Source organism: Clytia hemisphaerica, unplaced genomic scaffold, assembly GCF_902728285.1.
Source record: "Clytia hemisphaerica strain Z4C2 unplaced genomic scaffold, Clytia hemisphaerica genome assembly, whole genome shotgun sequence".
Taxonomy (NCBI): Eukaryota; Metazoa; Cnidaria; class Hydrozoa; order Leptothecata; family Clytiidae; genus Clytia; species Clytia hemisphaerica.
In genome coordinates, this window is record NW_027104338.1 from 1,440,061 (window position 1) to 1,463,197 (window position 23,137).

The 23,137-nt window shown below is 35.4% G+C and overlaps 2 protein-coding genes across 3 annotated transcripts in view; one reads left to right on the top strand and one right to left on the bottom strand.

Moving 5' to 3' along the window:
• The first annotated feature begins 60 nt into the window (after positions 1-60).
• Positions 61-13,736, top strand: LOC136817903 (calcium uptake protein 1, mitochondrial-like). Its single transcript, XM_067074234.1, has 11 exons — positions 61-565; positions 1,303-1,456; positions 1,777-1,814; positions 3,537-3,651; positions 4,346-4,428; positions 4,909-5,106; positions 5,872-6,030; positions 6,714-6,828; positions 7,324-7,413; positions 8,521-8,591; positions 13,549-13,736. Exons 1-11 carry the CDS (start codon positions 155-157, stop codon positions 13,645-13,647), a joined length of 1,533 nt encoding a protein of 510 aa, XP_066930335.1. The 5' UTR covers positions 61-154; the 3' UTR covers positions 13,648-13,736.
• Positions 13,737-21,165: 7,429 nt separating this feature from the next.
• The window catches only part of LOC136817821 (DNA-binding protein RFX6-like), a 28,721-nt gene continuing 26,749 nt past the window's right edge, over positions 21,166-23,137 (bottom strand). Inside the window, exons 17-18 of one of the 2 annotated variants that reach the window (XR_010848159.1) lie at positions 21,530-22,854; positions 21,166-21,421 (exon numbers count right to left, since the gene is read on the bottom strand). Coding sequence is in view for 1 of the 2 variants with exons in the window: in XM_067074141.1 (XP_066930242.1) it covers positions 22,459-22,854 (396 nt within the window). In the remaining variant the exon portion in view is untranslated. Of the gene's footprint in view, positions 22,855-23,137 lie in introns of both variants that reach the window. The other variant, XM_067074141.1, reaches the window with a different exon arrangement.

Consider the following 23,137-nt stretch of genomic DNA (forward strand, 5'->3'; position numbering starts at 1 on the left):
TAATCTCATCAAGTGAATGTTGATAAATAACAAAAATTTGTAAAAAATATTTTACCTTTTAGCTATTAGAATGAATTGAATAAAGTATTACACTTTTAAATGATACCACCACACTTGTAAATAAAACACAATACACCTTACATAATCACCCATTATGATTCGAGGTTTTGGACTATTGAAGTCTTCCTCAACAAGACATGTACTCAAGGATGTTTACCCTACCAACAGAATTCTGAGTTCAGTTTATCTGTCAACGAGTTCTGCTAATCCATTACCAGCACCTTCAACCAACAAGGCTCGTCAACAACATCAAAATGAGAAAAAATCAAATCATTCTGATGAACAACGTCAAAAGATGGGCAATTATTATTCAATGTTCATTGCGTCTGCAGTTGGAATTCTTGGTTCATCTTATATTTTGTTTCAAAGATTTTCAAAAGTTGAAGCTAAAGAACTGCTAGAAGATGATTTAGCTTTGGATCTTGTTGATGGGGATGCTAACAAAAAAAGTAGTGGTCAAGAGATGACTTTACATAAAAGTCAAGCTGGTTTCAGGGAAAGAAAGGTACAACTTAGTTTATTAAAGTTAAATCAAACTTTTTCACGTTTGAGTTTGGGTAAAGGTCTGGGACCACTTTGAAACAAATGTCATCAAAATGAAACATAAACAAAAGTGGCTAAATCACCTCATAGAAATCTCAATAAAACAATTTTTGTCACCGTCACGTAATGAAAATACAATGAAAAGTTAATAAAAAATTGTTCCAACTGTTCATGTCTAGGCAATAATTACTTTGATGATTTTGCTTTTTACTGCAGAAACTTTTAAGGTCTGGGACCACTTTGAAACAAATGTCATCAAAATGAAACGTAAACAAAAGTGGCTAAATCACCTCATAAGAATCTCAATAAAACAATTTTTGTCACCGTCACGTAATGAAAATACAATGAAAAGTTAATAAAAAATTGTTCCAACTGTTCATGTCTAGGCAATTATTACTTTGATGATTTTGCTTTTTACTGCAGAAACTTTTAAGGTCTGGGACCACTTTGAAACAAATGTCATCAAAATTAAACATAAACAAAAGTGGCTAAATCACCTCATAAGAATCTCAATAAAACAATTCTTGTCACTGTCACGTAACTATAATAAAAGGTTTCAAAAGTTTTCTACAACTTGATAAATTTTTTTGAAACATTTTTTCTTTCAGAAACTAATTTCTGTATGTTTTCTTTCCTTCGTTTGAGGTGTTCTAGCAACTTTCTTATCAAAGTTTTCGTAATTTAAATTATTTTTTATAGATTATTGAATATGAGAATCGTATTCGGTCATACAGCACACCTGACAAGATCTTTCGTTATTTTGCCACACTGCAAGAGGCTTATAACAGCACTATTTACATGGTACCTGAGGATTTTGTGAGAGCCTTGACTCCTGATACAATGCAACCTTTAGGTAAAATTCATTCATGATGATCAAGACAAAACGTTATGGATTCAATCCCTGTTCGTTGCAATTTAGTAAATTACTTTTTTAGATGGCTGATCTGGTAGCCGGTAGCTATTAACATGTATTTTCCGGAAAAGATTTGTCTGGGTTTATTTTCAACCGTGAACTGCTATTTTATTAATTACTTTTACTATTCAGAAATTCTGTGTTGGTGGCTTTTCGTTATTTAGTAACCAAAGCTGAATATACATATTTCACTGCAATTAAGTAAATCTGTTTGATTTTTATCTGCTCCATAATATATTATGTTTCTATAATTTGTTTAGGTTTGGGTCTTGACAAATTCAAAAAGTTTGATATTAAGGTAAGGCGTACATAGTATTGTTTGCAACCAGGATTTGCCTAGATTTTTCGGTCCTTGAAGTTATTAAATATCTGTCGCATGGTTTGCGCATGAAGTTCAACTGAGCGCCATGTGAGAGCCTTAGTAGAATTGATATTCTGCTATTGAGAAGTCTCGCATCTTCCTTAAAATATCCAGCCTTTCTTTCTTTGTTGACAGCTCCATTTTTTAATTTCACTTGATTTTTATCAGAACAAATTATCAAAATAAAGTTTCTTTTCATCAAAAAGACCGTTGGAAAATCAATTTTTGGTCATTGAAGTTGCTAGAGATCTATCGCATGGTTTGCGCATGAAGTTCAACTGAGCGCCATGTGAGAGCCTTAGTAGAATTGATATTCTGCTATTGAGAAGTCTCGCATCTTCCTTAAAATATCCAACCTTGCTTTTATCTGTTAAAAGTTTGAGGTAGTTTCCATATTACTCGATTATTATCAGTTTGTTTAAACTATCAAAATATAGTGTCTTTTAGTAAAATGGGCCGTTAGAATATCAATTTTCGGTCATTGAAGTTGCTAGAGATATGTCGCATGGTTTGCGCAAGAAGTTTAACTGAGCGCCATGTGATAGCCTTAGTAGAATTGATATTCTGCTATTGAGAAGTCTCGCAACTTCCACAAAATATCCAGCCTTGCTTTTATCTGTTAAAAGTTTGAGGTAGTTTCCATATTACTTGATTATTATCAGTTTGTTTAAACTATCAAAATATAGTGTCTTTTCATAAAATGGGCCGTTAGAATATCAATTTTTGGTCATTGAAGTTGCTAGAGATCTGTCGCATGGTTTGCGCATGAAGTTCAACTGAGCACCATGTGAGAGCCTTAGTAGAATTGATATTCTGCTATTGAGAAGTCTCGCAACTACCTTAAAATATCCAACCTTGTTTTTATCTATTAAAAGTTCGAGTTATTTTCCATATTAATCGATTATTATCAAAACAAATTATCAAAATGAAGTGTCTTTTCATAAAATGGGCCGTTAGAATATCAATTTTCGGTCATTGAAGTTGCTAGAGATCTGTCGCATGGTTTGCGCATGAAGTTTAACTGAGCGCCATGTGATAGCCTTAGTAGAAATAATATTCTGCTATTGAGAAGTCTCGCGACTTCCTTAAAATGTCGAACTTTACTTTCTTTGTTGATAGTTCGATTTTTTTACTTGATTATTATCAAAACAATAAACTATCAAAATAAAGTGTCTTTTTATAAAATGGGCCGTTAGAATATCAATTTTCGGTCATTGAAGTTGCTAGAGATCTGTCGCATGGTTTGCGCATGAAGTTTAACTGAGCGCCATGTGATAGCCTTAGTAGAAATGATATTCTGCTATTGAAAAGTCTCGCGACTTCTTTAAAATAACATTTTCTCACATTTTCACCACAAATCAATACCTTAAACCATCAAAATAAATTATGGTTTTTTGGAATTGTGATTTGCAAAATCACTTTTCGGTTAATAAAGTTAAAATTAGCACTCTTTGCCGGTATTGTAATGTAATGTACATTATCTTATACTTATCTTTTAGCTGAGATTGCCTTTTTCGTTTTTTTTCTGATAAGAATCATTCTGAGGGGAGAAATTGGATTATTGAGTTTCCTAATCTTACATGAGCCCTTAAAGAACTTCTCAACAAAAGGGTGCTAATAATTTATGTAAAGAATTGAGACGCTCTGCATTTTTTTTAGAAAATCGGACCTTATGAGAGTGTACATTTTGGCAAGGATAGTGTATTCCATGCATTTGGAGATGGTGGTTTGATCAGTTTCTCAGATTATATCTTTCTTCTTACTGTATTGGGTAGTAAGTATATCATTGTACTTATAGAATTGTCATGTCCAAAGTTACAGCTTCTAAAAGGATGGTCTGTTGAAGTGAAAAGACAGCAAAAACAGGGTTATTTGATTCCAACGAGCTACTTTCTAGTGGTTGTAACTATTATAACTGAAATCAGGTCGGACCACTGGTGGTATTATAGGAGGACATTGAGGAAGGTCTTCCTGGCTTCAAGCGTGCCTTTAATACCGGAGATTTAGAAACTCGCTATTACCAGTTTTCCGGATTCTTTCCGAACTTTTGAAAGGACCTCCGGAAGGCCCTAAGCTTTAGAGTTTCTCTTTACCAAAAATGAAATTTCTAGCATCCAAACATAAAGAGTTGATGTTTTCTTTTTCAATCTTTATTTTAGTTTTCAACATTTTTTGAAATAATCTTTCTCAAAGAACCTAGATCTTGAATTAGAGTTTTATCTTTGAACAAGGTACCCTGATTGTTGCACTACTCAATATCGATGTAAATGCATCGAGAGCGCTAAGTCTCTTCATTTAATACTTCTGATAATGTAGCGCCGTTTGTCGTTGATTTTCAACACTGTAATGACTTCTTTGCAGGTACCACTTAAAAGAAAATCAGATCAAAGATGGAGGATATAGTCCAGGGTTAATTAGTGTTTTGGTTTACTTTTGCAAATTGCTTTTATTCTATTTTTCCTTTTTAGCAACAACACGTCAAATTAAGATTGCTTTCAAAATGTTCGACTTGAATGGGGATGGAGAAGTCACACTGGAAGAATTCAAAAAGGTTTGAAAATCTGAGATTCTAAGGAAAATAAGTCCTAAACATTTTCTTGCAGTCCAACCAGTCCAGCAATTATTGTTAAAGGATCTCATTTATACCTAAGAGACCGGAAAATTGACGCTGTAATATCAGCTGGTCAAATTGAATTATAGTCTTCATCTTAACAGATGAAATGTCTTGAAAACATGCATCGTCGAGATATGCGTTGATGGTTATTTGCTCTAGATTTTATTACACCATTTATTCAACCAGTATTTATTTCCGAATTATATTTACATTATTTAAAGTATTGTCAATTTAAGATTATTAGTTGATGGTTATTCCCGATCGGGAATAATTAAAGCTTTGATGTGAAAGTTTCAAGGCTTGCATAAGTAAAATTATAATATCGCTTGACTAAGGATTTTGTGCACAATTTACTTCACTAGACATCATAAAAGTGTCCGCAAAAAGACCTTAATTTCCTTCTTTTCCACATTTCAGGTTCGCTCCTTGTTTCTGTCCATGACGACGACCGGCTCCCGACATCGTGATCGTAACACGACTGGTAACGTCCTGTCACAAGATGTCAATACTGGACTGGCTACTCATTTCTTTGGCGAGAACGGAGAGGATAAATTGACGGTGGACGAATTTATTGAATTCAAAACAAGGCTACAGGAAGAAGTCATGTTCTTAGAAGTAAATATATTATTCTTTGGTTTTGAAAATTTGGGTTTAAATAATACTTTTTTGCTCTTTATAAAGTCCCATATACAAGCCGATTCCCTGCCCATAACTGAACACAATATGCGATGTAGGTTGGGGGAAAATTCCCCGTTTTCTTTTAGTTTTTGACTGTCAATATGCGAAAAATTTTGAGTTAGAAAGTTGGTATCTATCATCTAGTACATGATTTTCAAACTTGATGAAGATCTGTAAAGTTTGAAATAAAATCATATAGTACATAAGATTGGTTTCATTTTGAAGATCCCTAAAAGTCAGGCCATACAATTTTACCTGAAAATGCAAAATTTAGACCATGTTCACACGTTACTGTTCCGTTTCGCTCCGGTATGATTTTTGTTACGGATCGGTCTGGTTTCGGAGCGTTTCGGAGCAAGAAAACGGAGCAGTTCCGTTCTGATGAAAAAAGTGGAGCGAAACCGTTTCGATCTGTTTTGCTTTGTAACGTCTTTTTTGACGTTTCGAATTTTGACGTTCACACTTTTTTTGGAACCGTTTCGTTTCGGAACGGAACGGAACTGTAACGTCTGAACATGGCCTTACAATATACGCAATAAATTGCTTGTAAACTTTAAAAAATTCCGTATCAGGACCTTCAAATTGACAAATTTCAAAGCGTCTTTTAAAGGGAAATTTTCACTTTTTCTTTTTTATTTCTGAAACTATGATTATCCACTGACCATGGTCTACTTTAATTGAGTTGTCTGATTTTCATTTTAGTTTTGCAGTTACAATCCAAGACAAGGCAAAATCACGGAGATTCAGTTCATGGAGATATTGCTGATTCATGCAAACTTTGGCAATCAAAAACATCAAAAAGTTGTGAAGAGATTCAAGAAGGCATTCGAAATGGAAGACGGCGAAGAAGGGAAAATCGAGGTGAAAATTTGAAATGAAATTTTTAAAAAAATCTCCCTTTTTATGAAGTACATACGTGTGTAATTACACAAAAGTTTCACATTGCATTGGGCATAGTTGACTGTCTACGTTAAAAGAAAAAAATTTGGCATTTATTTGGCGGAGGACCGAAAAAGGTTTTTCAGAGGGAATTTAACTTTTTGGCTAAAAAGTTGTTAAATTGACTTCAAAAAACCTGTTTGAAGGCCTGATATTGGACGAATTTGAAAAATACACGAAATGAATTGAATTTGGCAGGAATATTATTTGGTGTATGACGCTTAAAAAAAACCTTTCAGTGAAAACCTAATTTCGTGGATTTCAGATAACAGCCAAATTAAATTTCCGTTAAAATTTCTTTTTTAAAGGTATTTCGACTTACACGTGTCTCGAAATCACCTAGAAAAAATCTATCTGAGCTCAAATATCTATAAATCATTTCTAGCTTTTTTCCATCTTCTTTATTCGAAGTTTTCTTATATTAAACAAAAATCTGGGTCCCTCGCAAGTTCTAGATAGAATAGCTAGGCTTATATTTTCCATCTTTTATTGGTTATATCTCATCAAGATATTGTTGGATTGCCGATGTTGGGAATCTTAAGTGGTGTAAAACTTCTCCTTTCTTTTTGAAAACTTGACTTCATAATGTTTTCTTTTTTTTTTAGAAAATTGGTATTACCTTCCAAGATTATTTGGATTTCTTCAGTTTTCTGCGTTCTCTTCGTGACGTAGAAATGGCGTTGAGCTTTCACACTGTAGCTGGCCAAGCTATAAACAAAGGTATGGTGGCCCAAATACGAAATTCAATTCTATAGAATAAAAGAATACTAAGACTATATTTTGGGAGAAGGGATGAATGCCAGGCACTACTAGTTACTATACCATAGATATAAGATACTTACACCGGGCTACTTGTTTCCAGATTATGTAAAATGAACTTTTTGAACTCCTACTTGAACCTTTTGGCGAGAATTTATCAAATTAAATTGGTCCTTTTGGCTTTAAATCCGATCATTTTAAGCTAATATATGGGTTAATTTTGGAAAATTACAAGAAGTTATATTTTAACGTGAACTTATTATGGCAAGGCAGCAATTTTTTTTTTAATTTCGAAGAGAATCGCCACATTCGCCGAACTTAGCTCTTGCCAAAATTAGTTCCCTTCTCAAATTTTCTTTGTCTTTTTGTACTTTTCTATCACAAAATTAGGAAGAAAGTTAGTAATCCTGTTTTTATTTTTGTTTTCATTTAATTGGTTGATTTGTTTTGTTTCAGAGACATTTAAGCAAGTGGCGAAATTGGTGGCAGGAGTAGATTTAAGTGACCATATCATTGATGTAGTTTTCTGTATCTTCGACGAAAATCGTAAGTTTAAACGTATATCTTCTATGGTGTTTTTGTTTTTCCAGAAAGTTTTTTAGGAATCTAAAATACCTCAAAATAATCTTTTCCCCATAAGATTCGTTTTGAAAAAACTTGGGTTTTCTATTATATCATTTTGGTTCCAATGTACTTATCAGGCTTCTGAAACAGGAGTACAGTTAGGTCTGACTGATGAAGACGACTGAAAGACTAAATCTATATAGGTACCTAATCGGAGGAAAGCGACTTAAAAACTTATGACGGGTGAGAAAGTTTTCCCCCGACAAAATGTTCTTTGGTCAATCGCATTGCACATACACTTATCAACCCTTAGTGGGAGTGGTCAGCTTTTGAGGAGTCTGGTAACGGAAATACATGAAAAATTCTTTTTGATGACGGTATCGAAAACACAAGCGTATGAGCACTTTCATGAAAAAAAGTTAGGCTACTCAAATGCTAAATAAAAACTTGCACTCCATCGTAGAGAAAAGTCTCTTGTATGGAATTTGTTTGGTTTGTTTAAGAAGCGACCTAAACGTTCCGTGCACCGGGAGAAAACTTTCTATGTAACAGGGTTCAGACAGACCCTGGAAAACCTGGAAAACCTGGAAATATGATAAATTTTCAGAAAAATCAGGGAAACTCAGGGAAACCCAGTCTGCTCAGGGAAACTCAGGGAATTTTATTTTTTGAAGAATGAATGGAAAAAACAGATTTAAAAGTTCTTTTAGGTTTAAAGGGTTTATTCATATGCAGTATTTGTAGCTTTAATTTTTACCTTAGGTTTACCATTTGATTTGTGTGCCTTTTGTTTAAAGATACATCTCTTTTGACTCTGCTTAGTTTTTATTGTTTTTATGGTTTGCTTGATACTCAGGGAAAAATAGGGAAAAAATAGCTAAAATGAGGAATTTCTCAGGGAAAAAACCTTTGAAAATTGATTAAAATTCAGGGAAACTCAGGGAATTTTATTTTCGAAGGTCTGTCTGAACCCTGTGTAAATTCATTACCAGTTCATTACCAGTCCCCTCAAAAGCCGACAGTTGATATGTGTATTCTTCATCGATTGGTAATTTCTATATTCATTGATTTCATATTGTTTCTTTACAGAGGACGATCACCTTAGCAATAAAGAGTTTATCGCTGTCATGAAGGATAAAATGTTCCGTGGTTTGAATAAGGTAAGTCTTCAGTAAACTACACTAGGTTATTTTCTCTCTGCAGCCAAAGTAATTATAATAAATAACGTCTACTCCCTGGATTAAACCTTTCTTTTAAAAGGCCTAGAGATGTAACTCACAAGGAGCTTCAAAATGCACCTCTGATTCCTAATTTCGACGCCCCTTTGCTTTTTTACACTATGCAATCAGAGTTGCAAAGACTAATTCAGACATAGTAGAAATAAAGCAAAAAGTAATGGAGGGAGCAATTTTAGGGCTTATTGTAATTTACGGAATCAGATTCCGCCTTTTAATTTGCGGAATCTCATTCCGCAAATTACTAATCTACGGAATTTGCTCATATATTTCCAATCAATTAATATTTTTCAACCAAATTTAGCATGCATATTACCAACTAACAGATGCACCTTCACAAAAAAAATCAACTCTTATAACCTACGTAAACGGATGTTACGACAGAAAAACTGTTGGTTCCGAACTGATTCCGCAAATTACAAATCTACGGAATCTGCTAATAACTCTCGAAGGAATTGGTTATTTCAAACCAAACTTTGCACACATCTCGACATCCATAAGACGCTGTTCCGTGCCTAATTTGAACATTTGAAAAGGTCGTTAACGGCAGCTATTACGGAATAACGTAAAATCACGTAAGGGAAGCCCTTGTTGAAAACATTCAAAATCGTTGTATCTCCCGAACCGATATCTTTTACAAGCCCAAATTTAGAACAAAGAAGCCCCATAGAAATATGAAAATGTGTGCCAAAAATCAAGTCTGACGCATGACGTATACGAGCTTACAGTGGAAAAACGTAAGACTACATAATACACTCCTGCCTAGGCTGGTTAAGGCAAAACTTGAAGTACTCGTAACTCACGAACCAATGAGTTTCAGAACCCCAAACTTGGCAAAAAACAGCCCCTCATTGATACGAACTTGCATGCAAAATTTGAAGCTTATACCATAACGCTGTTGTGAGTTATTTCAAGATTCCGTAGAATAGTAATCTGCGGAATGAGATTCCGCAAAATTACAAATCTACGGAATCTGCTAATAACTCTCGAAGGAATTAGTTATTTCAAACCAAATTTTGCACACGTCTCAACATCTATAAGACACTGTCCTGTGCTAAATTTGAACATTTGAAAAGGTCGTTAACGGCAGCTATTACGGAATGACGTAAAATCACGTAAGGGACTCTACAAGCCCTTGTTGAAAAAAACTCAAAATCGTTGTATCTCCCGAACCGATATATTTTACAAGCCCAAATTGTGCACAAAGAACTCCTCCACAAATATGAAAATGCTTGCCAAAAATCAAATCTGACACATGACGTAAGGGAGACTTACGGCGGAAAAACGTAGGACTACGTAATACACCCCTGCCTAGACTGGTTAAGGCAAAACTCGAAGTACTGGTAACTCAAGAACCAATGAGTTTCAGAACCCCAAACTTGGCACAAAACAGTCCCTCATTAATACAAAGTTGCATGAAAAATTTGAAGCTTATACCATAACGCTGTCGTGAGTTGTATCAAGATTCCGTAGATTAGTAATCTGCGGAATGAGATTCCACAAATTACAAATCTACGGAATCTGCTTATAACTCTCGAAGGAAATGGTTATTTCAAACCAAACTTTGCACACGTCTCGACATTCATAAGACGCTGTTCTGTGCCAAATTTGAACATTTGAAAAGGTCGTTTACGGTAGCTATTACGAAATGACGTAAAATCACGTAAGGGACTCTACAAGCCCTTGTTGAAAAAACTCAAAATCGTTGTATCTCCCGAACCGATATGTTTTACAAGCCCAAATTGTGCACAAAGAACCCCTCCACAAATATGAAAATGCTTGCCAAAAACCAAATCTGACACATGACGTAAGGGAGACTTACGGCGGAAATACGTAAGACTACGTAATACACCCCTGCCTAGGCTGGTTAAGGCAAATTTCGAAGTAATCGTAACTCACGAACCAATGAGTTTCAGAACCCCAAACAAAAATGATCCCTCCTACAATTAAGCACAGAAGAGTAGTAGAAGAGAAGTAGTGTAGTAAGCGATAGGAGTTCGTAACAGAGCAGAGAGGTCACCATTTTACTATTTTGGAAACTTTTTACCTTAATTTAGGAAAAATTTAAAAAATCGCTTAAACAACAAAATTCAAAAAAATACAGTTGACGCTTTCTACGTTCGACTCTCTACTATTTTATATGCTCCCTTATTCGATAAAATTGAAACTCACAGTCAACAAGAAACTCTCATAAACGGGGCCAGGAATTCCTAGCTAGCCATCTCAAACTTGAGTCTTCTTTTGATAGAATTTAGAAGGTTAATCGTAAAATGATCTGCTTTGAATAAGTAGCTTGCCATTTCTCGTAAAATTGCGATTTTTTAGGATGTTAACTTGAATCAAAATGCACATTCGAAAATTGTCTATAAGATAAGAAAGGTTGTACCTATTTGGGGAAAAATGTCGGGGAAAAGTGACGAAAAATTTTTAGGGGGTTACGAAATTTTTACCCGACGAAATTTTTACTCGTCATTTTATCACCCGACCAAAACTTTGACCAAGCTTTTTTTTATCTCCGACCGAAACTTTTACCCGAAATTTTCATAACCAAAACCAAGTGACCTACCTAGAGGCATTTTCGTCACTTTTACCCGACCAAAATTTAAATTTCGTCACATTTTCCCGACCAAATTTACAATGTAGTCACTTCCAAAAAAAGAGAGTCCCTTACGTTATTCCGTCATTACTTCCGTAAATGGCCTACAACAATCAAATTTGGCACAGAACAGCGTCTTATGTATGCCGAGATCTGTGCAAAGTTTGGTTTGAAATAACCAGTATGAACTCCCGACGGCGAGTTGCATGCAAGTTCGTATCAATGAGGGGCTGTTTTGTGCCAAATTTGGGGTTCTAGACTCATTGGTTTGTGAGTTACGAGTACTTCGAGTTTTGTCTTAACCAGCCTAGGCAGGGGTGTATTACGTAGTCTTACGTTTTTCCACCGTAAGCTCGTATACGTCATGTGTCAGACTTGAATTTTGGCACGCATTTTCATATTTGTGTGGGGCTTCTTTGCTCTAAATTTGGGCTTGTAAAACATATCGGTTCGGGAGATAAAACGATTTTGAGTTTTTTCAACTAGGGCTTGTAGAGTCCCTTACGTGATTTTACGTCATTCCGTAATAGCTGCCGTTAACGACCTTTTCAAATGTTCAAATTTGGCACAGGACAGCGTCTTATGGATGTCGAGACGTGTGCAAAGTTTGGTTTGAAATAACCATTTCCTTAGAGAGTTATTAGCAGATTCCGTAGATTTGTATTTTGCGGAATCTCATTCCGCAGATTACTAATCTACGGAATCTTGAAATAACTCACGACAACGTTATGGTATAAGCTTCAAATTCTGCATGCGAGTTCGTATTAATAAGGGACTGTTTTGTGCAAAGTTTGGGGTTCTGAAACTCATTGGTTCGTGAGTTACGAGTACTTCAAGTTTTGCCTTAACCAGCCTAGACAGGAGTGTATTATGTAGTCTTACGTTTTTCCACCGTAAGTCTCGTATACGTCATGCGTCAGACTTGATTTTTGGTACGCATTTTCATATTTGTGTGGGGCTTCTTTTTTCTAAATTTGGGCTTGTAAAACATATCGGTTCGGGAGATACAACGATTTTGAGTTTTTTCAACAAGGGTTTGTAGAGTCCCTTACGTGATTTTACGTTATTCCGCAATAGCTGCCGTTAACGACTTTTTCAAATGTTCAAATTTAGCACAGGACAGCGTCTTATGGATGTCGAGACGTGTGCAAAATTTGGTTTGAAATAACTAATTCCTTCGAGAGTTATTAGCAGATTCCGTAGATTTGTAATTTGCGGAATCTCATTCCGCAGATTACTAATCTACGGAATCTTGAAATAACTCACAACAGCGTTATGGTATAAGCTTCAGATTTTGCATGCAACTTTGTATCAATGAGGGGCTGTTTTTTGCCAAGTTTGGGGTTCTGAAACTCATTGGTTCGTGAGTTACGAGTACTTCGAGTTTTGCCTTAACCAGCCTAGGCAGGAGTGTATTATGTAGTCTTACGTTTTTCCACCGTAAGTCTCGTATACGTCATGTGTCAGACTTGATTTTTTGCACGCATTTTCATATTTGTGGAGGGCTTCTTTTTTCTAAATTTGGGCTTGTAAAACATATCGGTTCGGGAGATACAACGATTTTGAATGTTTTCAACAAGGGCTTCCCTTACGTGATTTTACGTTATTCCGTAATAGCTGCCGTTAACGACCTTTTCAAATGTTCAAATTAGGCACAGAACAGCGTCTTATGGATGTCGAAATGTGTGCAAAGTTTGATTTGAAATAACCAATTCCTTCGAGAGTTATTAGCAGATTCCGTAGATTTGTAATTTGCGGAATCAGTTCGGAACCAAAAGTTTTTCTGTCGTAACATCCGCTTACGTAGGTTATAAGAGTTGATTTTTTTTTGTGAAGGTGCATCTGTTAGTTGGTAATATGCATGCTAAATTTGGTTGAAAAATATTAATTGGTTGGAAAGATATGAGCAAATTCCGTAGATTAGTAATTTGCGGAATGAGATTCCGCAAATTAAAAGGCGGAATCTGATTCCGTAAATTACAATAAGCCCAATTTTAGTTTATACAAACTATACCCCGTAACAATAATCATATTATCATATAACGCCTATACTACTGTATTACACGCATTATAAACGACTCCAGTCTACCAAAAAGAGGCAAATACCCATAAATACCCGTAAAGCTTATAAGTATTCCAGAAATACCCCCTCCAATAGGTTGTCGCCAAAGTACCAACTTGCCTCCCTAGTTTACCTCGATTTTGACTGACCCAACAGAACACGCTATAACAGTACCTCATAATTTGATTATTCAAATTATCACTCCATTCTTATCTTAATTTCAGCCAAAGGACACTGGATTCACGAGACTCCTTTCCGCCATTATGACATGCGCTAAATCCAATATCGTTGAGGCGTGGTCTAAACCCGAAACTTCACAATAAAGAATAAAAGATGTGATTAAATTATTTGAAAGAGGAAAAGGGTATGGAAATCGCCCAAGATACATAAAATTTGCTCGATGGATATACTTTTTTTTACTAGATGATACTCTCAAGTGCCGAATATTCGATCTTTACACGTCCCTTTTCGATGATTTTTTATAAATGTTAATTTCTATAAAATTACAAACAGTCCGAAGGTTAATAATTCCATTATCTAGACTCTTTTGATGCTTTATTCGTGATATTTCCATCGTAATGTTTCTATACGCAAGAATTCAAGAAAGACCGGTGCTAGCCACTAATTTTGAATTTAAACTAGTGCCCGGGCTATTTTAGGTGCTTCAGTATAAAACATTACGTCCTGTATATCATAAATACTGATTCGTGCATGTTGATTAACTTACAAACTAGTACGGGCTATTCTGATTGGCTATTTTTATTTGACCCCCATCTCCCTTGTTTATTCGATATTTGAGAGTACTTTAGTATGAAAAAGATAGTGTCATTTTTTTTCTAAAACTACTGGGTCACAACATTTGAAGGTAAAATTGAGAATAATTTACCTTCCAAAATATTTTTGATACAGATTTGTTTAGAGGCCTAAAGTACTAGTAATTTGTTTCAAAATAATTTTTCGTTAGGATAGTAATTATTTTGAGATGATTTTGCTCACCAATTAGTAATTATTTATTAACTCTTAGTATATTAGTATAGTTTTATGTGTTTCTTTTTTTTTCTTATGTAAATTAGAGGAATCTCCTATTGTAACTTTTCAAAAACCTAACCCACCTTGGAATAGCAGAAGCCTGTTAAATCTAACACATTGAAGAAATTAAAGGTTTTGTTTTAGAATAAAAGTGATAACGTTTGCTTACTCATCAATTTTAACTCACAAGCTTTTTCACATTGGATTGACACAGATGTGGAGCAACATTGGTCAGAAAGAGGAAAAGAAAAACAGTTTTTTGCTTATATCAGCATAATATAACAATAGGAAGACATACTGTCCTAATATGAAATATGTGCCTGGTGTGAAACGGGAACACTTATGTAAAAATAAAACCTTTCAAAAAACAAAAAGAACAAAAGTTTCACATTTATTGTCACAAGTTTTTAGTTTTTATTGATACACCCCTGTCTCACAGCCCCGGTGGAACTTCTACAGTGAGGATGAAAACTTCTATTGAAATCCCAATGGAGATAGAAATTCTATTGTTCCCTGCTCAAAAATCCAGTGGGTTTGGTTTTGGAGTGAATTTTTCCATTGAATTTCAAGTGGGGATGAAAACAAAGTCATTTTTCCCAGTTGGGCTGAAATTGTAGGGTATCTTTTCATGGAGGAGGAAATATTAACTTTCAAGTGTGTATGGGGTCCGACCGGGTCTGTGACACGAAGGTGTATTGATGAACTGAAAAAATACTCAGTCCTTAAAGGATAGATCTCCTGATATATTGCACTTATTATTTTTTGTTTGTTCATGTTTTTTTGTAAGAATTTTTGTAAATGAGATGGAAAGATCTTTCTTTATGTAAAGATTTGTCTTCAATGATGAAAAAATAGTTTTGAGTACATTGCGTACAGTTCAGATTTTTGAACATTTTAAAAGTACATTTGCTCAAATCGTTTCACCCTGACTACAACCTAATGATCGCCTCAATGTTCATACAGCTTTTAAATCCATCTATCTGTGGACAATTACACCTTTCGAAAATTTTGAATCATAAATCACCTGGAAGTAAAAACAAATTCTTAATCTTTTGAAATTTTATTTTATCTTGTTCTTTTGGTCATTTTTGTGCCCAGAATTAATAATATCAGTGTTTTGTGATAGGGATAAAATACAAAAATCGGATTCAGAGCCCTTTGCATACAAACATGGCCTAAGTATGACCCATCTCTAACGTCTTGGGTACTTTCTATGCGTCCAATTGTTGCCAAATCGAGGTTGAAGACTCCTATAAAATCGAGTCTATCGGCAAACTAAATTACACCCATGTTTCGGAGAATACAGAACTCCTTTGAAAAATAAATGTCCTCTCATTATATTTGAAAAACCTCACAAAAACTCAATTCAGATAAATCTGCCACCGTCATTATCTCTTTACCTATGAATTTTGTGGTATTCTCAACCAGAAAAATATAAAGTTACTTATTTCGTTGGCTTGTTTTGCGTAAATCTGAATACCTTGCAAAGCAGGTGTATGGTGGCCGAGCGTTGTAATAGTGAAATTCGGAAAATTTTTGAAAAAAACCTAAAAAATAAATAAAAAATTAAAAAATAAAAAATAAAAACGAAAAAAAATAAAAAAAAATAAAAAAAATAAAAAAAAATTTTTGAAAAAAAAAATAAAAACAAAATTTTGAAAAAAAAATAAAAAAAAATTTTTGAAAAAAAAAAAATAAAAAAAATTTTGAAAAAAAAAAAATAAAAAAAATTTTTTGAAAAAAAAAATAAAAAAAAATTTTTGAAAAAAAAAATAAAAAATTTTTTTTGAAAAAAAATAAAAAAGATTTTTGGAAAAAAAAAAATAAAAAAACATTTTTGAAAAAAAAAAATAAAAAAAAATTCCTGAAAAAAAAAAATAAAAAAATTTTTTTTGAAAAAAAATAAAAAAAATTTTTGGAAAAAAAATACATTTTTTTGAAAAATAAAAAAAAAATTTTGAAAAAAAAATAAAAAACAAAAATTTTTGAAAAATAATTCTTTTTTACCACGTGGCCGAGCTTTGTAATAAGGGCAAAAATCTAACTCCATGGCCGATGATTGTAATAGCGGGCCGCGTGCGGCCGAAGGTGGCGGGAGCGGACGCGGTCGCGCGCGAGATAGATAAATTTCCCGCCAAATTTTCACGCGCGATAATCTATCGCCGTGGTCAGTTTTACTACTATATAACACCAAACGTACACAATGCGTTTTTCCTTTAGTAATTGAAACAAACACTAAAATTTAGAAAAATTAAAAAAAAATTTTTGAGCGCGACTGTCCAACCATCCACACGTGTAGTGGAATGTTTAAAAAGTAAACCTTTTCCATCATGTCATGAACAGGTAGTCTCATGGGCAATTAATTGGACCTGGAGGATAATGGTGTTTGTTGGTATGACTATACTTCCAGTTTTGTCTTGATAGTTTGCTTTGGAGAGGGACTCTGATCAGTCAGGCTAATTAGGCTAGATTCCCCGGTCGGATCGGACCGATTAAGGCCTCTACAGCTCTCCACAGCCCCCCCCCATAGAGGCTTTCAGACCCCTTCGGATACCATCTGCCTTGCTCTCACTCAAAGCAAGCACTCTCCATCAGTCATCCGAAGCCTTCAAAAGGCTTGGAAAAGCTTGGAAAGGCTTGAAAATTTGCGAAAATTCGTCAAAATTGGATAAAAACGGTACCGCCGCGGACGGCCCCTGGGGGTCCCGGCCGGGTGTCCAGGGAGTCCGACCGGTGCCCACCGGTCAGGAGCATGTAAAGGTACACCCCTGCATCATTGGGGGTCCTTTAAAGTTCCTCAAAGTATCGTCAAAAGCCGGCAAAAATCGTTCTAGGTCGCTCCGTGGACCGATTTTGGAACCTCCCGGACACCGAACGGGGGTCCCCGAATGGTCCCCCGGACCTGGGCTGAAAAGGGTGGGACACATGCTTTCCATGTCGACCGGTTTGGATGTCTGGGGGGTCCTGGGGGTCTCGCTATAAAGGGATTTCCGCATGCCCAAAAATCGCCATTTTGACCCACTGGACGGCCCTGTCCGGGTCAGGACCGGGCCACCGGGGGTCGTACGGGTCGGGACTGATGCCCTGCGTCCATCCAAGCCCATCAGCATCAGAAGATTAAGGAAGGCCGTCTGGCTTCAGGCGTACCCTTAAAACCGGAGATTTAGAAAGTTGACATTAACGGTTTTCCGGATTCGTTCTTGACTCTCGCCGGGACTTCGGAAGGCTCATCCGTGCTGGAATGGTCGAAGGCACCCTTCTGCTTTGCTGTCAGACCGTTTTCAACGTTAAGGAAGGCTTACAGGACTTTTGGGGGCCTCCAGACCGAGCTATGGTTACGGTACTCTTAAATACGGCAATTCCGGACTTTCCTGAGCCGGGAAAAGCCGGTATAATGCCCCAAACGACCCAAATCGCCGGTCTGTATGCCCGGACATCTTTTTCACTTTTCGAGTTCATTATAACAAGCCTTGAGGGCCTTGCAGGAGCCCCCCAAAGCTTGCAGAAAGTCGCGAGTTCCGGAGGCTTGCCGGGGAGTTCCGGAGGGGTACGAAAAGTCCGGAACACCCGGATGGGGTTGGGCCACACCCAAGGAAGGTGTGGTCCAAATATGAAGCATAACGGACTAATGGTTGGTGAACTACACATACCAGACAGGACAACGCTGATATTCTAGGAATTATGTAGTATGGTTCCTACGCCGTCCGCATTGGCAATGGCTAAATTTACGGCACCGTATTACAACGCTCGGCCAAGGGGTTTGAAACTTGCCCTTATTACAACGCTCGGCCACGCGCAATTTTTTTTTTCAAAAAATTTTATAAAATTTTTTTTGCTATTACAATCCTCGGCCACGGAAATGGGATTCTTGCCGTTATTGCAACGCTCGGCCACGCGAAAAATAATTTTTAAAATTTTTTTTTAACTTAAAAAAAATTTGTGTTTTTAATTTTGTTTTCAAATTTTTGTTTTTTTTTAATTTTTCAATTTTTTTTTTTTTTTTTTAATTGTTTTTATTTATTTATTGTTTTTTTTAATTCAAAAAATTATTTTTATTTTCTTTTTTTTCTAATTTTTTTTATTTTTTTTTTCAAAAAAAATTTTTTAATTTTTATTTTTCATAAAATGTTTTTTATTTTTTTTTCAAAATTTTTTTTTTTTTTAATTTTTTTATTTTTTTATTTTTTTTTTTTAATTCAAAAAATTATTTTTATTTTCTTTTTTTTTTGATTTTTTTTATTTTTTTTTTTTCAAATTTTTTTTTTACTATTTTTTAATTTTTTTTTATTTTTTTTTTTTAATTTTTTATTAATTTTTTAGGTTTTTTTCAAAAATTTTCTGAATTTCACTATTACAACGCTCGGCCACCATACAGGTGCGCCTGTTATGAGGGCGGTCAATGAAAAATCTCGTATAGTAAAGATTACATAATTAATAGCATAATCAGTATAATTATGCTATTGTTTGGGTCTCCAACCCTAACCCTAACTGGAAAGATCGATATTCTTATAAAAAGTGTTTCTTATAAAACATCGACATTTATAAGAAGTGTTTCTTATAAAACATCGATATTCCTATAAAAAATGTTTCTTATAAGGAACCACCACTTCCCCGACCGTTAAGAGTGACCACCCCATAGTCTTCATTTCGAACTATATAATCGCGTGTAATAATCGCTTGTGGTTGTAATTTACGCATGCGCATTATATGTGATGTAGAACAATTATATAACATTACGCAATGGTTTCTTCCAAATATGGTAATACGAGATTTTGCATTGAACTGACTGTTATGCTGGCAAAGCAGAATTAACTAAATTGATTTGCAATCATAAGTGCGGAGAAGACTTTTTGAGAGGACTTTTAAATTTTAGTAATTGCAAGGTCATGCGTAAAGATATTAACCACAAGTCATATATAACTGCTTTGAAAAGGTCTGATCTACAATCGTTCCTTAGGTTGTCACGATTGGCCTGTGACAAATGACACGCGACAGGGCCCGTTCCCAGGAAAGTAGAGGTTTTCGCGCTGCAGTTCATACCAGTCTGTAAGCGTCTAACTATGGTTAATTTCATGGTTTAACATGCGGCAGCCGGTTCCTGGGAATGTTATGGTATCCATATTTCGTGTTGAGAACTTGTTCACTCGAAGCTCGTGCACTTGCGATACCCAAAGCTCTCAGCATAGCTACTCGATTGTGCGTGCACAGTCAGTACCACTGACGACCGGTGTATCATAAGGTGCCTTGCTCGAAACCCACCTTTAGGGGGTCTGGAACGAGGCATGGTTGTGTGCTTTACTTAGATCACCCCTAAGGCAGCGATGCGCCATGTCCCGGACACTCTTTTTCATTACTCTCTTAAAATATTGAATTTCAATAGAAAAATAAGCAACTTCAATAAAAATCACCTATTTTCTTTAAAGATAAGCTAAGGAGCTTCAATTCTTTAAGTGACTTGAATGTATTATTGAGTTACTATAGTACACCACCACCCCAACCGACCAACCCACCGCATTTCATTTTGCTTATATATTTTGAGGTATTAATTACTTGTGGTTTTTCAATGCGCATGTCTTTAAGCGAATTGAAATTGCGCATGCGTCGATCAGTACTTGGCTTTTAGATTCTTGAGTAAGAGATCTCCGTCAAGGATTTGAACCTTCACCGAAAGTTCACCTTGGTGATGTCATGTCGCATTTCTTTTTAGTCAGATAAAGAGATAAATAGTAAATCAGGTTTGATGACAGAACAAAGACTGGGTGAAAAATGCAAAGTCAGTTTTGCTTCTTTTGATGTTCTAAATTTTCATCAAATGAATTTAATTTGTATCTTTTCAAATAAAGGCTGCACAAAACTTTCCTAGTGAGGTAACTTATATTCAGCCAGCACTTTTAAACTGTTTGAGTCTTGAAACAGAATTTCAACCTGCTACCGATTCATATCGGAGATTGATTCTTGGCTGAGCAATATTATGTTTGTAAATTTGATGACTGTCTCTAATTCGATCTTCAATGGACCAACATTTTTTATCGAATTAGAGGAAGATTTCAATTCAAACCACTTTTCCAGCTTAGGGAGGGAGTTTAGATCAGACCACCCATAAAGACCATGAAAGAACGAAGAAAAACCAGGTTTTAGGTTTAGTCATTGGGTACGAGTGCCCCTAAGAGGATTTTCGACTCTTGAGTCCAACCCTGACCCTAACTGGTAATGACTAATAATATGAATTACTTTTAGTATCTAGTAACAAATTTTACACTAATTTCTAGTCGGAAAAATTCTCATCACGATGATATCAAGTTACTTCGAGAAAATTTGCAAGAAATTCATTAAAACAGATTTAATTTCTTATTTTTTCCCACTTTAGATTTTTATCTAAATATGCCGTCGTGATGACGTTATATCATTAGAATCGCTAGAATATTCGGAGCAAGAAAATATAGATATATTTTGATCTGAGCAAGGTGAAAAATATAAGGATATAAAAGTAAAATATAAGCCAAAATATAAGCCCTAAGTTTACGTATAATTAGACTCAAAACAAGAATCTCGTCACATCACGTTGTACAGATTTCCATTGTTTTCAAGAAGCTGTTTTTCTATCCCTTTACACTTCTCTGGTTAGGTGGTTTTTACCCTGCTTCTTTTTTTGGTAGTTTTGGCCTTAGAACATAACTTGGCTGTCTCATTTAATTAAAGGGTCCAACATTAAATTCCGACACACAATCTTTGAAAGCAAAATTATTCACGACGAAAGATTTTCACCTTTCGATTTTCATGTATTGCAATATACTTTTTATAAATTGATAAACTTTTTATAAATTGATAAACTTTATACAAAAATAAATTTTGATATTTTATATTCAATAAGAAAAAACAGGAACAATGATAAAATCCACAGCAAATGATAATACCAGAAATAGAAATTCAATCAAAAATTTTGCCCAGTTCCAAACTGAAACCCTATGGGTTGAAAGTTCCGAGCTTATTCGAGGCTCGTAATTCAGGGCTTTCTAAACTTCTATCCAAAAGGAGCATGTTTTCTCGTAGGATTGGTAGAGTTGATTCCTGAGTCGCTCCTTAGCCTAGTTGGCAATAATCGAATCTCGGATCCATTCTGCTCACACTACGCTCTGCTCTACCATGCAAAGGATGTGACGAATGTTTTGATTTTACCTGGTTGTTCAGCCAAAACATTCAAAGCCACGTTTACCATGTGCTTGAAAACGAAAGAGAACGTGACTGGGCTATAATGTTTATGTTTATGATGGCGTTAAGATTTAGTGCAATTGTTTTTTTAGCCAATCACCGCGCTTAAAATCTCATCCAAAAACTGTATGAAAAAGATCAAAGCAGACCGCCAACCTAGATAGACTCTCTTACAGACTCATGGCTTTTAGAGTATATACGTGCCATGCGCAGAGTAATCAGAATCCGCACTTTCGTGTTTGTTTTCAAGTAAAAAGCAACGCGGTTTGATTTTTTTGGCTGAACAATCACAATATCCCTTTAGAGTGGTAGAGTGTAGCGCGGTGCGCAGAATGGATGGTATGTTATGAGATAAGCATGCTATGGATGCCCGATTTTTCGACGTTATGTGTCAACTATTCGAGGTTACTAATATTTTTAGCCTTACAAAATTCAAAAATTTCGTTATATATTGTTTATTCACTTTTTTAATATATTCCAACATTTAGTATGTAGGCTGCGCGCATCCCCAGAATTTATTTTAATATATATCAAATCATATCAGATGGGATGCGTACAGTAGCCTATTTAGTACGTGCCACGATCATTCAAAATATGACCAATAACATTTTGGAAATGTCACTTTCACAACCTTTACGGTGGCAAAAGGTTATGGAATTATTCAACTTAAATATTCGAATATGGTTTTGTTTTCAACGTGCTTGACTGATACAGAAACCTGTGTTCAACATTTTTCTCCTTTTTCAGTCCTTCAGTATCGGTTTGCGAGTCTCTGGTTTAAATAAACTGTCTATGACGTCACTCAGACACCACGGGCTGAACATCTCATCGCAAATGGTGAAATACTCCATGCTCGCAGATTCATCCTCTGTTTTATGGCTTTATATCAAAATCCATTAAAACGACATTTGAAGCGATTTTGTATTGATAGTTGAAAATTCCTCATCCTCGACTCCAGGGTAAAGCGATGACGTCATCGCTCCTTCCATGAAACTATCTATTAAATTCATACTGTTCACCAAATTACTAAACGCTTGAGCGGTAGACTGGGCACCACTCATACTTCCCGGTGCCGTAAAATTAGATTTAGAAAGCGATGACGTAATGTTATTGTTATTGTTGAATTCGATTGGTTCGCTCAGGAAATCAGAGAAAAAGACATCTCCTCCTTTGAGTATTTGTGAGAAGGAACATTGTAGAGGTTGGTCTTCATCTTCATCTGAAGCACTGTGGAGAAGCATTTCTGAAGAATCGTCCGGTGAAGCGACTTCATAAGGATTCATCATTTGATTCTAAAGAGAGAGAAAAGAAGGAGAGCTGTTTATACAGTCGACGTGCTACTATAAGATACGCTCCATTATTCGATAATATTGAAAATCATCGCCGTCAACAAGAAACTCTCATTAACGACACTCTACTATTCGATAAACCCTCTTATTCGATGATAATCCAATTCCCCTTGAAATCTATACGGGAAAGTGAACGAAACAGTCTCGTACCCGGAGTGAATTGTACTAGTTTTTAATTTTAGTACAATCATAATGGCTACCAGAATTAGAAGAGCGTACTAAGTTA

Coding starts and splice junctions, on each gene's coding strand:
- LOC136817903 (XM_067074234.1), top strand. CDS start 155: ATGATTCGAGGTTTTGGACTATTGAAGTCTTCCTCAACAAGACATGTA. Junction 4,429..4,908: donor CACTGGAAGAATTCAAAAAG/GTTTGAAAATCT, acceptor TCCACATTTCAG/GTTCGCTCCTTGTTTCTGTC. Junction 5,107..5,871: donor AAGAAGTCATGTTCTTAGAA/GTAAATATATTA, acceptor TTTTCATTTTAG/TTTTGCAGTTACAATCCAAG.